At 44.1% G+C, this 16,538-nt stretch overlaps 1 protein-coding gene across 1 annotated transcript in view; it reads left to right on the top strand.

Moving 5' to 3' along the window:
• The window catches only part of MAN2A1 (mannosidase alpha class 2A member 1), a 197,661-nt gene that overhangs the window by 40,625 nt on the left and 140,498 nt on the right, over window positions 1–16,538 (top strand). The window contains exon 4 of the mRNA XM_055144979.1: window positions 13,970–14,141. Within this exon, the coding sequence (XP_055000954.1) occupies window positions 13,970–14,141 (172 nt within the window). The remainder of the gene's footprint in view (window positions 1–13,969; window positions 14,142–16,538) is intronic.

Genomic DNA, 16,538 nt, shown 5'->3' with positions numbered 1-16,538 from the left:
ACCTTCACTGTCTCTTGTGACCTTCTTCAGTCTGAAATCAATGTGGTCTGATACCAGAATGTCCACCCTGGCTTTTTTGAGGGAGTTGTTTGCCTGTAGAATTGACTTTGAATCTGTGTTTGCTCTGACTGTTCAGATGTGTTTCTTGCAGGCAGTAGAATGTTGGATTCAATTTTCAGATCCATCCTGCCACAACTTTTTTTTTTTTTTTTTTTACAGTTTGCTTATTTTCTTCTTGGTCTTACCCTGCCCCTTCCTCTCTGAACTCTCTGAACTGGGATGGCTGGGCGTTGTGGGATGGCTGCAGGGATATGAAGCAGGCAGCATGAGGCAGGCGTCCTGCCTTGAGGCTGACCTTGGATGCATAGTAAGATGGAGTATGATGGAATAATGTGAATCTAGTTAGAAGGTTTGTAAAAGGCAATGAAGATCTCATCTGTTCAAATTTTCTTTGCTATTTCATGAGCACCAGATTAAGTAGCATCAAGTAGCATCTTTGCCTTTTGCATATACATTGAAAAACACACATCTTTCTTTTTTTTTTTTTTTTTTTGCGTTTTGGGTCACACCCAGCAATGCACAGGGGTTACTCCTGGCTTTGCACTCAGGAATTACTCCTAGTGGTGCTCAGGGGACCATTTGGGATGCTGGGAATTGAACCCGGGTAGGCCGCATGCAAGGCAAACGCACTACCCGCTGTGCTATTGCTCCAGCCCTACACATCTTTCTTTAAAACCACACTCACACTTAGTGAGGTGACAGACTCACACTTCATGGATAGGCTCTGAGACTCAGATAGTATTTTCCTACAAATCTCCCTTGCTTGGGACTCCTTTATTGAGTGATTCATGGCAGAGCCAATCATGTGGTTTCCTTCTCTGTGCCTGTCCTTTGAGGTTTGATTCTTGTCCCTAATTGAGTGTGTAATGGATTTCCGTTGTGTAGATCGTAGTGTCTTGTAAATGCTCCTGATGTGAACCCAGTCCTCTCTTTTTGATCTTTGAAAGAGCTTTATTATCTTTTCCCCTTTCCTGACATCCATTTCTACCTATCCTCTTTTTTTTTTTTCTGCTTCCTGCATGGGCTCTTCGCAGGCATTGTGCCAAGTGTACTGTAACTCCGTATTGCCACAGTAACCTTTGAAAGTCATTGCCACAGTTCATGTGAGGCTGTCTGCAAGCCTATGCAGGCAGTGAGCAGTGCCAGAGTTTGTTACTGGGATCTTCTCTGAGGGAGGCAGGAACATACTGCCTGTTGGTTTCTCCTCACCTGGTGGTGTTTCCCAGCACTTGCCGACAGGAGCCCTTCTAACCTTGTTTTCTTCCTGTGGAGCCCGCTGACCTGTGGTCACCCCCTAGTCTAAGCATGGACATCTCCCAACCCCGTTCACATGATTTTCACCCCTTGGAATACTTTGGGAACCCACAGGGGCTGATTGCCCCTGATTGAGAAATGGTGTCCCAGACGAATCTCTCAGTACAACAGCTTCTCTGTCCTTTCTCCAATGCCCCTTTCTTATAATCTGAACATACAGCCACAGGTAGGCACACTTGGAATTTCATACAGCACTTTCCCTTGGGCTCCTCGCTGGAATACAGTCTCAGTGAGGACTTGGGCTCGATCGTAGAAGTCTTTGAAATGATGATGCCCAACAGTCACTGCAGAGTCCAGACCCGCAGTGACCCTAGGCTTCCTGGGCTAGGGGTCTACAGACCACAGTGAGCCCTAGGCTACTCGGGCTGGGGGTCTACAGACCCGCAGTGAGCCCTAGGCTGCCCGGGCCGGGGGTCTACAGACCCGCAGTGAGCCCTAAGCTACCCAGCTTGGAGTAGGTTCTGTGCTCCAAGGTGAGACATTTGACTTGCTTCTTGGATTATGTTTAACTTCCTTCCTTTCCTTTTTTTCTGGTGTCTGCTTAAAGTAGTTTTTCTCTTTATGATACATCTCTTTTGAAATGTGCTCTGTAATTTTATGTACCAACAGCAAATGCTCTTCAAAGACAGGATTTTCTTTGTTTTTGAGAAAGTTAGCAGGAATGTAAATTGGTACAACCCTTATTGAAGGCAGTTTGGAGATTCCTAGAAAATGAGAATAAAATTGTGAGAAAATCCCAAAATAAGAAGTCATGCTTATTCTTTGTGTGTTGTTTTCTGAGAATAGCTGTTGTGACCACAATGAATGAATCTGACTCTCGGTACCCCGGAAGCAGCGGAACTTGAGTCTTTGATCTTATGAAAGATGGTAATGACATTTACCTGCAGACCCTTCTCTACTTGAGAAGTAAAATGATCAGAAACAGATTTTTTAAAGCTAAAACAGTTTTTAATATCAAGCCAAAGACTAGCAGAAAGAACCTTGTAATTTTTGTTCTGATTTTTATTACTATTTTTCAAAAGTAGAATTTAGATCACTGTATCACTGTATCACTGTTATCCCGTTGCTCATCAATTTGCTCGAGTGGGTGCCAGTAACGTCTCCATTCGTACCTGTTGTGTTCAGGTTCAGAGGAATGAGACTCATTATTGTTACTGTTTTTGGCATATCGAATATGCCACAGGTAGTTTGTCAGGTTCTGCTGTGCGAGATTCTGCATTGCTCTCTTCCGGGAGCTTTGTTCTGTAGTCTCTGGATCTTGGCCATTGATGAGGTTTCATGGCGTGGGGGCAGTTTCTGGGTGTGGCTGCCAAGCAACTGGAAAACTGGGGGTTTGGGTGGAGGAGGCCCAGTCCCGATCTGAGCAGGCTTGGAGATCTCAGCCACGGGTCCCGCACACCTGGGTTCCTCTGTCGGTTCCTTCATGTGTGAGGTTTGTCCGTGTGTGTGGAGAGGGACCTTGAGCATGGCTGTGGCTGGTTCTGGAGGTTTTCGGCTGCTGGGGCTCTGCTTGGGGTAGAGAGGAGAATTTAGATAAACTGAATTATTCTGTGAAAAAATGGAACCATTTACATCTTGGAAACCAGCCTTCTAATGAAGGGAAAGAGATAAATATGTGTGCACATATCTTCCAAGTCAAAATGTGACTCTGTAATGGGGAATCTTTGTATTATACTCCTGAATGGATGTGCAATTAAGCAATTTACTTTCTAAATGAGATTTATAGAGATTCATTTGCATTTTTTGCTTTAGTAATTTGAAACAAACTGTAGCTCAGTAGTTTCAGCAGTAGCACGTTCTCTGTTGGGGGTAGAAATATTTGAAATAAATTTAAAAAATATGTATATGTTGTCCCTGCCTTTGTTGGCTGACATTGGGTTGTCCTTGCTCCTCCCACAGGGAGCTTAGGTTTATTGAGCTACTCCCACAATAGTGCTCCTGAGGCACACCCAGTTTCTTCAAACACTAATAATCCTGTATTGCTTTTCTCTTTATGTCATTTGCATGGTTTAGCAATGTCCTTTCTGTATAGACACAGGAAGACAGTTGATGCTATGCTTTGTAACATGGGAATTAATTGACTCCAAATAATATTTACTCCTGGGCACAATCATATTTACTGGACTTAAACCTTGGTTGCCTTTACTTTCTAACACCACCAAAAGGAGGGTCCTGACAAAGGGACTGGATGGACCCAGGGCTAGCTGTAAGCTACCCTGACACTGAAAGGGGACAAGCTAAGTGCCATAAGAAGTATAATAAGTTAAGAGCATGACCCAGAAAGAAGTAACTGAATAAGGTCTCTGCTGGAAAGACTCAACTGGCCTGAGGACTGTGGTCTGGGATATACAGCGAGATGTCCCCAGGAGGAGCCAGCCTTTAAGCTTAGTATATCTCTTACGTGTGTTTGTACAAAATGACTAGGAATGTTATAAGAAGTAAATTCACTATGATTGTTTAAGTGGATTACTAGCTGAGGAAAGGAGGAAGCGATACACCCTGGATGGAGTCCCGCCCTTGAGTGGATCTCCTAGTAATCTAGAGTGCTGACCTCTAGATAGATGAGACTCTCGTGAGTTAAATCTCCTAGGGTTTCCCCTGAAGGAGGGGCTTTACCTCTGTTTGGTGTTATGGCAATGTTCAATCCCACCAATGTGTGCCCCTCCCTTCATGATTTCTGAAAACTATGCTGTAGGGGTCATGGGGACTAGACAGGAGGAGGAGGACTACGAGGAGGGCAAGGATGAGGAAACTATGATGACTGGGACTACGGCCAAAACTACGATTGTCCTGTAAGGGGAGAGATGGGACTACGCTGGGGAGGAGAGAGAAATAAACTGTGCCCCGTTTCTCAGTTCCCCGTCCTTGGTCTGTCTGTTGCTGTGGTCTGGCCAGGGAACAGTTCTTGGCCACTGAACGCTTGTCCCGCAGTGCACCCCTGCCTTTCTTCTGAAACTCGCATGCCTTCACAATTCTATTCCAGTGTTTCCTGAATGTTAATATATCTCTTTTTGAGCTGAGTTTTTAATGTTCTTCAGAATAAATATAAATATACAGTTATTTATCAAAAGTTCCTAATATCTCTTTTAGTCTGTAATGAAATGTAAACATTGCATATGGTTTACATGAGTTAAAACAAAGTCGGGAAGGAATTATTCAGTAAGTACTGATAATTTTGTACTTTCATGCTTTTGAAAAGTTCTGAATCACCGACCGTGAAATTGAATGTTAGTCGATGGATACATGTACAGCCGTATTCGATAAGCTGATGAAGACACAGTTACACCTCTGTACCCGCAATCTTAATTCTTTGCTTCCCACTAGTTAAACTGCTGAAATAGTTGATTTTCCTTCAGAGAAATTACCGTGTGAAGAAAGATAAGGTGTGCCAGATGGAAGGTTGACCAGCATATTGTTGGTCAGTCTGTGCCGTGTGGTGTGACTCCAGCATGGGAGGAAGACCCAGCCCAGCCGCAGTCACGCAGGGGCAGAAATTGTCTTGAGGCATTTGTGATTTTTCGCAGTATTTCTATTGTTGCAAATGAGTGGTTAGAATTTTTTACCTTTTTTTAAAATTAAGAAACAGATCTTTGGGGGGAGGGGCAGCCGGCACCCCTCACTGTGCTCAGGTCTTACTCCTAACTCTTTGCTTAGGATCTCCAGACAGTGCTCAGGGCCCTTAGGGCGTGCTGAGATCAAGGCCAGCGCCTCACCTGCTGTCCCCTGGAAAGCATAATTTTGTGGTTAGTATTATTTATAGCTTGAAGATGAGCTTGACTCCTTGTTGCTGCTGTTGTTGCCTTTGGACCCCTCCTGGTGCTTAGGACTGCAGCGGGCTTCCTGCGTGCAGAACACAGACTGTAGACCACAGAGATGTCTGTCTTATTCCTGAACTTTCTTTAAGGGGCTGGGGAGATTCTAGTGCCTAAGGCACCTGCCTTACATGTGGTAGAGCTGAAGTCAGTTGCCAGCTCCACTACTGCTGGGGTGACCTCTGAACACTGCCAGGTGTGGGCCCCTCCCCCAGACAGATACAATGAACTGGCTCTGACATTAGCACTCACAGCCATTATTTAATATTGTGGGAAACCAGGACAGCACTTGGAGGAAGTCAGATGTCATCTGCTTTAATATTTCTAATCTGAAAGATTTTATTCACTGTCTTACGATAGTAGGTATGTCACCACACATTTTATGCCTTTTTCTTTTCATAGCTCCAGTCCGCCCTGATGAAACGTGATTCTGGCCTTACATACTTTATTCATAGGTGGTGGACATCTAGTGGGGACCGTCATCACTGTGTGTTTCACAATTAGAACGTGATTTAGAAGTCATATTTTCTAGCTTTAAAAACGTGGTTTCTTCTAGAAACTGTGTTACTTGCTCTAGTTAATTTGCTTCTTTCTAGACCTCTTTTTGTATACTTCATAGTGTCTTCTCATGGGAAGTCGCTTTTCCTTTTTCTTATGACAGTGTTCCTCATATTGTATGTACATGTACATGTCCTTGTTTCACACAACCCAGCTCTTGTTTCGGGAAGAGTTATTAGCCTGGAGTATCCTCCTTTGGACAAGGGAGACAAGTTACTTTAGAAAAAATACTGAAATTGTATTGGAGGGTCTTGCTGTTGTCGATACCCAGTATGAAGGTTTGTGAGTGGTCCAGAGGGTCCTGTAGAAATCTGAATCCTAAGCATCACAGCTGGACCAACACAGCTGCGAGATAGAAAAAACTAGTTCTCAGGGAGATGCAAATGAAAACAACAATTTGATATCATCCCGTAGCAGTGAGACTGGCACAAGTCCAGGAAGAACAGAACAGCTAGCGTTAGCGTGGGTGTGGGGAACAAGGGGCCTTCATTCACTGCTGATGAAAACATGAGCTGGTTCTGGCTTCTTAGAGAACAACTGGACACTTCTAAGAAAACTAGGAATTCAGCTTCCAAAGAAACTAGCAGTTCCACTTCTGTGGGCATCCATCCCAAGGGCCCAAAAACTCAATTTAGAAAATTATCTGCACTCCAGTGTTCATCGAAGCTCTGTCAGCAATAGCCAAAATCCATATCCAAGAACAGCTGACTTGATAAGAGAAATTGTGGCACATACGCACAGTGGAATACTATGCATCCGTTAGGAAAAGAATCCTGAAATCTGTTTCCGTGTGGTTAGAGCTGGAGAGGGACAGACGCACAGTGATCTCACATATGTGGGACAGGAAGGAAAGAACAGGGGAGTAGCAGTGCCCAAGGGCAGCAGAAACTGAGAACTGTCTTCCATGCTGGTGGGGAAGGGGTGGGATGGGGGAGGGCCCGTGGGAGTGGTGCAGGGAAGGGGACACGTGGGCGTGTGATGCTGGAATAGTTTACAGCTGAAAATCAGTATATAACAGAAAATGGTAAACCACAGTGCCCCAATTGAAAATAAAATGAAACAGAAAAGCTCTCTTAATAAGATGGAGGTAGGTTCTTAGGTACACAGTAGAAGTTCAGCGATGGCATTTTCCATGGGATCTGTATCTCGTGGTGTCAGAAGTGCTGTGTCTCATGGGCGGAACTGAAAGCCGTGTGCTTTGTAAACGATGGGAGGCGCTGAGGCACCTGCAGGAAAGGCTACTTAGTTTGGAAATCTTCGGTTCAAGGCCCCGGGAAGACCCAGCTGGTTGTGGTCTCCACTGACTCACGGGTCCTTGGTAAGCCTCAGGTATCTGCTCGCACCTGGAAATCCTTGGCAGTTTCCAGGTTCTTTTCATTTTGCCCCGCTGGCCTCTTGTTTTCCTCTGTTGATGCTCACTGTGATCTGTAGCCGAGTTTCAGCAGAGCATTGCAGTGCTCTCATTTCCTGTTTCTTTCTCTTTGCCATTCATTCTGTCTGTCCCACTTCCAGAACAGTCCTTTCTGAAAGCAGACATCAGAATACCCTGATTTCCTTCCTCTGTGTGTCCCTGGGCTGTGCCTGCTGCTCTTGCCCACCCGGTCCCCGGGGGCTGTGCCATGCATGCGTCTTCCAGAATCCATCCAGGGCTCGGGGGGTTCCACATGCTCCTCCCCGCTTTCGATCATCACCTCTCTCTGCTGTGCAGAGAATGACTCATCTCGGGAGCCTTCTGTCCTGGTAGAAATTCACCATTTCTTTATTCCCATGGCAATTTGTTCATGTTTCACAACAGGATCTGTTTTCATTTAGCTGGCCTTGTTGTTTTTGCTTTATTTGATGCTTATTTTGAGTTCGGTTGGATAAATCAGGATAGGAAATTAATTAAAGCTTTTAACAGTTATTTCTTTTTTTGAAGGGCAAACAAACTTAAAATATTGGAATTAGAATTAATCAGGATCATATTTGAGCTGTGGTCATACCATTAGCAGTATTTCTGGCTTCTTAAGTACTACATGATGTAATAAACTATTGCAAAATTTGACCAGTAATACTAGATTCTTACTGTTTTTTAAATAAAAGGGCTATTTTTTATGATCTTGGTTTGTATTTATTTTTAAATTTGAGATACATTAAAATGGAAATGGCTTGAAGCTTAAGTTGCAGTTTTTAAAATGTTTGTTATCTGATATAGTTACTTCTGACTCTTAAGCTTTTATGTTTTTCTAACATGTGGTACTTGTTTATCTTTTGAGTGAAATTAAACTACTCATTAAACAATCTTTATGGCGGTAAAGTCCTAACAGGGTAACTAATGGTGATGTGAATGGTGCTCCTGGAGTTGGGGACGGGGTTTAAAATCCTTTGAGGACAGACACGGCCTTTTGATATAGAAATCCTGTGTATACTTTGAATGTGTTCAGAAATCATTAGATCAGCGTCAGAAAGGCGGTGAACATATTAGAACTAAGTACAACATCTTTCGGTTGCATTGCATTTCTAGTTGAAAGTAGTAACTTTACCTTTCTTTCATCACAAAATAGCCCTGGCGATGCCCTGAGCATCCTCTGCTCTGCACGGGGGTCACTCCTGGCGGTGCTCTGAGCTCCCTCCTGCTCTGCACGGGGGCCACTCCAGGCAGTGCTCAAGTGAGCAGGTGGGGTGCTGGGCACTGGAGCCTGGCCACCACTTCCAGGCCAGCACTCTGCCTGCTGTACGGTCTCTCTGGCCCCATGCTCCCCCCGCCCCCCCAGTCCTTCGGCCGTGCTGTTTCTTCCACTTCTTGACTAGGTGCTTGATGAGATTCTTGATGAGAATGGGCTGGCGTGGACTGCAATGTTTTTAGGTCTGTTTCTAAGATGTGCAGGGCCGGGGGAGCATGTCCAGGGAGGCCCTCAGACGCTCTGACTGGATATTTGAAAGTCATAAATCAAACAATACATTGCTGAGTTAAGCAGCAATTAAAAATTAAACAATTTTCTCTGGCCCTGAGAAGTACTTTAAGGATCTCAGGCGGAGTCCAGCTCGGTTGCTTAGCTCCCCGCTGGCAGTGGTGTATGGGGACAGCTACGGGCAACCTGTCCTCCTCCCAGTTGCGTGCCGTCTGTCCATCGTGTAGAGGGAGGTGGTAGAGGAAGAGTGGGAAAATGCCCCCACCCCTGCCCCGCCGAGTCCAGGTCCTCAGGGTGGACCCTTGAAAGGAAGTGTGCAGAGGAACCAGGTAAGAACTGCCTGCTTCTAAAGAGCGTCACATGCCCTGCTTCCTGCTCCGAGCCGCGATCAGGGCCAGAGTTACAGAGCAAGTGGCGTGGCCGCAGACTGGGAGAGTGGAGAAGGTGTGCTCCTTGCCCGTGCTGTCCTGGCTGTGACCCCGGCAGCCCCTCAGGCAGTCACCACCAGGCCTGACCCCCGTGCAGCAGAGTCAGAGTCAGGAGTACCTTTTGTGCAGCTCTGGCGTGGCGCAGAACCAGAACAAGCACCCAGACAGACTCTTGTCAGTGAACTAAGCGCTTAACCATGCTTACTAAAACAAGCAGTAGCGTTTCCAACTTGATTGGTTACATTTTTAGAAGGTCCATTTTAGTGAATGATAAAGAAGTGTTGTTGAATTATGCCTGCTTTTTTTAATAACTTCTCGTTATGCACGCTTTATTTTAAATATTTCCCCACTTCTTGTGTTTTTATAGCTGTTATGTTGTTAGAGTAACAGAAACTATACTAAGGGGTATTCATAATGCTTTTCTAATCTTGATTTAATTTCAAGTGTATTCCAAGGGAAAGAAAAACGCTTTGAATTGACCACTTTGCAAAAACTCAGTGTCCTAAGATTATTAAATCTAGAGGTTGGAATATAATTTGATGTCATAAAATCTCATCCTGTTTAACTTTTTATAAAATTCTTTCTGAATGGTCTCATGTTAATATACAATTGTAATTTTCCAGTAATTTAGAAAAAAAGAGAGCCAATTCAGTGGAAAAGAGAATACTTGATTACTCTATTGTATGAGAGCAATAAAAGCTAATTTACTATTATATTACTCAGTATTGAAAGCTGACATGAGGCTATCTTTCAATTCATTCTTTATTAATTGTACTAGATTGTAGTGATATTAGTATCTATTATAGATGAGATCATGGCAAGCTTTTAAGTTGACGTTTCTGAGCTTTTATTTTGGCTCACATAAATGTCTTTGACATACTTCTACATGATTGTTGAAGGGTGAATGGAGTGTTGAAGGGAAAGTGGATTTATCAATCATCATGATTCCTTTAAGAAAACCCTCATCATAACAATTGTTAGAAATGGTCTTACTTCATAACAAATTATAAGTGATGAAAATAAGTAATTTTACTTAAAAAAAGTCCTGCTTGGTTTGGAGAGGTGGTAAAGAGGCAGGGCACTTGCCAACCCCAGTCTGAATCTCGAGCACCACAGTGGCTCCTGTGGACAGCTCGGGACCCCTCCTGAGCCCAGAGCCAGAAGGGCAACAGTCCTGCTGGCCAGAGGCCCCTTCCAGCCCCTCGGACTAAGAAAAAAACAAGAACTCCCCAAACCCTGTCTACTAATCTTTACAAAGACTATTTTCTTCTTAATTTATTCTTTCTATTAAATAAAAAATTTTTATTAAATTAATCTGCGAGGCCAACCCTTTTTCATAGTTCTTCAGTTTTTAGCCAAATTAGGGATTCATTTTAACTACACTTAAAAAAGATATATATATGGTAGCTTAGACACAATAAATCTGAAAGCACCACATAAATGATATACTTAGTTATTACTACATATAAATAATGACATAAGTAGAAATTTACATGTACTTGATTCCTTCTCAACCTTAGCAGTCCAGGAGTAGAGGTATATTACGTATCAGCGTGATATTTCAGAGCTCTTGTGCTGGAGAGAGTGCAGCGGCCGTGCCCGGCCTTGCTGCCCATATACGCCCGGGCCCCCAGGAATGGCCCCTGGGCACCACTGGCTGTGTCCCCAAATCAGCAGCAGCAGGAAACTGCTTCCATCAGGATCTGCGTTAGATTGTATCGACATGCTGGTGCTCGTGTTGAACAGAATTTCCACAGAGTCAGTGACTTCAGTGGCAGAAATGTATTTATTTATTATTATTATTTTTTTTGCTTTTTGGGTCACACCCGGCTATGCACAGGGGCTACTCCTGGCTCTGCACTCAGGAATTACCCCTGGCCGTGCTCAGGGGACCATATGGGATGCTGGGAATTGAACCCTCATTGGCCACGTGCAAGGCAAACGCCTTACCCGCTGTGCTATTGCTCCAGCCCCCAAGAAATCTATTTATTTTTAAACATTTATTTTTATGTTGACAAAAGCCACACTCTTTGGTACTATTCTAGAACTGAAATTGATTACATAACAAAGCTCTGATGCTAAAATGGGTAAGTATTAAAAAATTGATTTTTTATTTAAATATTGATATATATGTCTCACCTGGGTTGTTAAGTTCTTGTCTGAGGATTTACTAAGCTGTTTGTTGCTAGTTGAGCCTTCTGTGTCACTGTTTTTCTTTGTTTTCCCCTCTAATTTGCTGTGTTTCTCCTGGATTTCAGTATAAGGAATTTGGACTGCAGGTCTTTGCTCTGGGTCAGTAAGGTGACATGGATGTGGCTGTGGGTGGTGGGCGTGGCTGCAGGGTGTCTGGAGGCATGGAGGGGTGGGAGGAGATTGTCCCCCACAGCCTGAATTGTCTGAAACCATTCACGGTTTGAGCACTCTGCAGAGTGTTAGTGGTGGCAGTGAGCCACCACTTAGTGGTTGCTGCCCGACTTCAGCAGGACGGGGACTTGGCCTGGTGCCTCCTAAGGGCACCCCATAGTTTTCCTGTGGCAGCAGTTTGTTGCTTTATTGCCCCGGAGGTCTGAAGTCCGAGACCGGGTGCCTCTCGCCCTTTCGCCCCGTGTCTAGACGGTCATCTCTTGCCTTCACACCATCGTCCTTGTGTGTGTATATCCTCAGTTTAAAAAAATTGCCTATGGGTCCTCACCCTATGACCTTTCACCATCTTAAAACTTTCAGAAACTTAATAGTCACATTGACTTTGGGGGTTGACAGCGTATGCTTGAGTTTTGAGGGGACATGATCATGTCCGTAATCAGGGCACAGAATGAGTTCTGGGCCAGCCGGGACTCTGGCCATTTACTTACGTGTTTAAATAGCAGGGTTTATTTCTGTGTTTAAATGAATTGTGTAGTTTTATAACCAGATGTTGGACAAGCCTGCTCTGCTGTTAGCACTGGGGCAGGAGAGTCAGCGCTGAGGGTGGCAGCTCTCGAGACGGGGCTTTGCTAGGATGTGACGGCCAGGCTCCAGGCTGAGCATTGTCCCGAGCCCCGGGGCTGGTTGGCATCTCGTGGAACTCTATTGCCAGCTCACCTGGGCTCAGGGCTCGGGGTCCTGTTTGTCGTTCTTGTTGGCAGGAGTAGGTTCTGTGCACACCTTTGCTTCTTTACGGTATTTTTGCATTTTCTGTGAAAACAGGTCTGTTGGGGCCAAAGCAAGTAGCAGGTGGGGAGCTTGCCTGGCACATGGCTCACCCAGGTTCCATCCTGGCACTACATACCACCCCACCCCCCCAACCCTGCTAGGAACAAGCATTGAACACGGCCAGGCGTGATCTACCATCAAAAATAAATAAATAAAAGCATTTAGGCCTTTATTTAAACAAACTAAAGTTGATTAGTGTGAGTAGCATTATTTGGTGATCATAGCAGTCTCCAGTGGCAAGCCGCTTACCAAGTCTCCCAGACCGAGAGAGTTCTCTGAGGAGTGTTTCAGTGTATCCCTACTCACCAGTCTCTTCCCTGCACTCGGCACACGCCCAGCGGAGAGCTCCCAAAGGAACAGGCCACTTCGTGGGGGCAGGAGGGATGCTGCCCTCAGGCTGGCAACGCCAGCAGGCTTCTTTCAGGCAAATACAGTCCACACTGTTAACTGTCTATTGATAAAATTTCCCGATATTTTTAGTAGGGAAAGTCAGCATTAGCTACATTTTTTTTCTCAGCAGAAAACTTTAGATAAATGTGTGAAGGTTTATTATTTGATTAGGGTCAGGTTGTGCTTCTAAAAAGTGGAATACTGAACAGCCTTTTGGGAGCTAATGCCTATTTTGGGCAGAATTCTTTTCAGCATTTATAATAGTGCTGTATATTATCTTATTGCTCTGCTACAGGCTTCTAGTTCTGATTTATACTTGTGATTTTCTTCTAAGTTTAACTTAAGTAATGGGTGGCGAATTTTAGATGTGTCACCACAGGATTGAAAGTTAATCCCAATTTATGAAAACAGTACTAACAACTTGTTAAAATATTGTTCAGATTTGGAAAATCAAAACATTTCCTCAAATGAGAGCTAATCTTTTGGATCTCGATCTAAATTTGTGTAGTTTTCAAAGCACTTTTATCATTTCATTGTTAACTTTTTCAAGTGACATATCCATTCATACTAAATTTCATTAATTGAAAATACTGGTTGAATTTTAAATAAAACAAGGCTTCTGAAATTGTTTTATTTAAAATTTGCTTCTGGACGAAGCATCTAAGGGTACCCTAAGGTAATGCAGTGCACTCAGATGGGTGAAAACAGGACTTAGGCACAATCCATTTATATGGAGAGGATCATGCTAAGTGAATGAGTCAGAGGAGAGGGCAGATACAGGATGACTGATTATATATATATATGAAGGGTAATACCCATGGCCAGGGGAAACAGGCTGGAGGACCGGTCAGTGTTTGGAATCAACCACAAGTGTGTGTGTGGGGCTGAGGGTAGGTAAGGTAGATAAGAGACCAGTATGACAGTAACAGCTGGGAATGATCATGCTGGACAAGATCACAAGATCGGAGTGTTAAAAGTAGGTGAAGGGATATTCTTGATAACCTTTTGGTTTCAACATTGCAAACCACAATGCTCCAAAGGGGGGAGGGGCAGAGGGGGGAGAAGGAAGGAGGAAAAAGGGAAGGGGAAGGGGTCAGGAAGGAAAAGCCATAGAGGCAGGCAGGAGGTTGGGGTGGGATGATGGGAGGGAAATGGGACACTGGTTCTGGGAAATACACTCTGGTGGGGTGAAGGGTGTTGGAACACTATGTATGAAACCTAATCAAGAACAGATTTGTAAGGCTTTATCACACAGTGACTCAATAAATAAGTGAATAAGGACTTAGGAATCAGACTTTTGTGGTATATTTGTGTTTTGATCCAGGTTGGTTGAGGACTTTCAATGAGTACTTTAACGAGAAGACTCAGTATATTTTTAATAACATGGTGACCAAGCTGCAAGAAGACTCGAGGAGGAAATTTATTTGGGCTGAGATCTCTTATCTCGCGAAGTGGTGGAGTACCATCGATGCCAGCAAGAAGGATGCTGTGAAAAGGTTGGTCTTATGCCTGTTTTGAAGTTTGTCAATTTCACACATTATTGATGTAGGTCAGTGTTGTGAAGAGGCCGGAGAGTGGGCAGAGCACGTGTCCTGCACTTGGCCAACCCCGGTTCAATCCCTGGAACCCCAAATAGTTTCCTGCCCCCCTCAGTGCTCCCTGAACACAGCCAGGAGTAGGTTCTGAGCACTGCCAGGTGTGTCACCCAAATAACAACAAAATGTTCGATTTTTAGAAACTTTTGGGGGTCCGGGGAGTTGTCCCGAGCCCTGCTTGCCCTGCGTCACACGGTCCTTTGGGCACTGCCAGAGTGACCCCAAAATTGAGCCAGCAGGAGCTGTTGATTCTTTTGCGCATTTTCTCAGAAGCAAATAAAAGTTTTTTGTGACGACTTGTCCATGTACTTGTCTATGCCTTCGTATATGTTTGTGTACATACATACATATGCATGATTCTTCCAACCCTTAGTTTTCCTTGTTTTATTTTTTTCTTAATTTTTAGCATGTGACATTGCAGTTTTATCATGTAAAATCTATTGTTTTCTTTTTAGTAAATTTGCTGTCATGTTCATAACTGGTCTTCTCCAGTTAGAATTCAGGTAGATAGTCTTTCCCCTCCTAGTTTTATATTTTCTGTTCACATTTTATTCTGAAATTGATTTGGACTGGAGCGATAGCACAGCAGTAGGGCATTTGCCTTTCACTCGGTCAACCCATGTTTGATTCCTCCGCCCCTCTTGGAGAGCCCAGCAAGCTACCAAGAGTATTCCGCCCATACAGCAGAGCCTGGCAAGCTACCCGTGGTGTATCGGATATGCCAAAAACAGTAACAATAAGTCTCACAATGAGACTGGTGCCCGCTTGAACAAATTGATGAGCAATGGGATGACAGTGACAATGACAGTGAATGTGTTTTGAGCAGAGATCCCATCTCCCGCTTCTGTCTGTCCCCACCCTTGGGAGTTTAAGGCTTGGTTGAGCCTGCATTCCTGTAGTGTCCTACATATTCGCACTGTCATATTCGTGTCAGTGCCAATTGCCAATTTTTGTCATTGACAATTGCTAACTGGTAATTCGGCAGCAGTTCTGGGCAGTAGGTCCAGAGGCCCCTGAGTGTACAACTGCCTACACAGGCCATTCCAGCTTGTCTGCCTGGAGGCCAGCACATGTCTGCCTGGGCTGAGTCCCTCAGACTTGAAGAGACCTTCCATTTCTACTGCAGTGACATGCCCTCTTGATTGTTTTTCAGTATGCATTGATTTTGAGGTCTTCTGATCTTTTTTCATGGACTCATTGGACTGTAATTGTTGAATCTCCATGATGGTTTTTTTAAAAAAAATTTTTAAATTTCCCTTCTCTAATGATCAAAATTTATTTTAATCACTGCTAAATTTTCCAAACAGTAATAGGGTTAATCTAGGTTCTTCATCATCTTTTTTGTTTGTTTGTCTTTGGGCCATACTCGCTGCTGTCAGGGCTTATTCCTGCTCTGGGCCCAGGGATCCTTCCTGCAGACTCGGGGTGGGGGCCCTGTGGCTCAGACCAGGGCTCAGACCCAGCTGAGTTGCATGCAGGAGCCCAGAGCCTGTGCTGTAGCCAGGCACGCCCCGAGGAGCCCCGGGTGGGGGGGGAGGGCAAGAGGGGCAGCCCTGTCACAGCAGGTGCACAGTCTGGCGTTCCAAGACTCCCGACTCCTGTCTTTGTTGGGTCACCGTGGAAGTGCTGCCGGGGATTGGGTTGGTGTTTGCCACAGGCAGGCCAGCACCTTCCCCACTGCACTTGCTCTCAGGTGCTCTTAGTTCTGAGCAGGTCACTCACCAGTTAGCAACTGTTACAAAGAAGAGCCTCACAGAACTCTCTTTTGTCTTATAGGTTGAAGCTTTCAGATTTGAAATGTTCCTTTGGGTCTTTGAGTAAAAATGTGTTTTTATCAAGACTGTTTCTTTTTAGAAATTTTATATTTTTCATGGTTTAAAAACTTTTCACATTGATTGTTGCTTTCATTTTGCGATCTTAACTTTGGAAGTCTGATTTTTATTCATCTTGAGTAGATTGGCAATTCCTGCTGGGTGGATTTTGCTCCCTTCCTTGTCCCCAGATACTGTATTTTTAACTGGTTTATACTCTTAACCTTTTTGCTTTTCTCTTTATATTAATTCTTTGTGCCAAATGGACAAGCTCATTTATTTTAGTAAGGTGCACATCTGTAACTGCCCTTACCAGCACTTAATCTACACCAGCTTTTAAATGTTTATATGCTGTATTTTTATTACTTAATTTTCCTAAATACTGTAATTCTGTTTTTTCCCTACAACTTCTGTTAGGAAAGTAATTTTTAACTTCCAGGTGCTATTTTTTTTCCCCAGTTACACCTTAGAATTTGAAATTGTTTTT

This window comes from Sorex araneus, chromosome 1 (assembly GCF_027595985.1).
Source record: "Sorex araneus isolate mSorAra2 chromosome 1, mSorAra2.pri, whole genome shotgun sequence".
Lineage (NCBI taxonomy): Eukaryota > Metazoa > Chordata > Mammalia > Eulipotyphla > Soricidae > Sorex > Sorex araneus.
The sequence above is the reverse complement of the archived record's forward strand: the minus strand, read 5'-3'. Positions and strand labels throughout refer to the sequence as shown.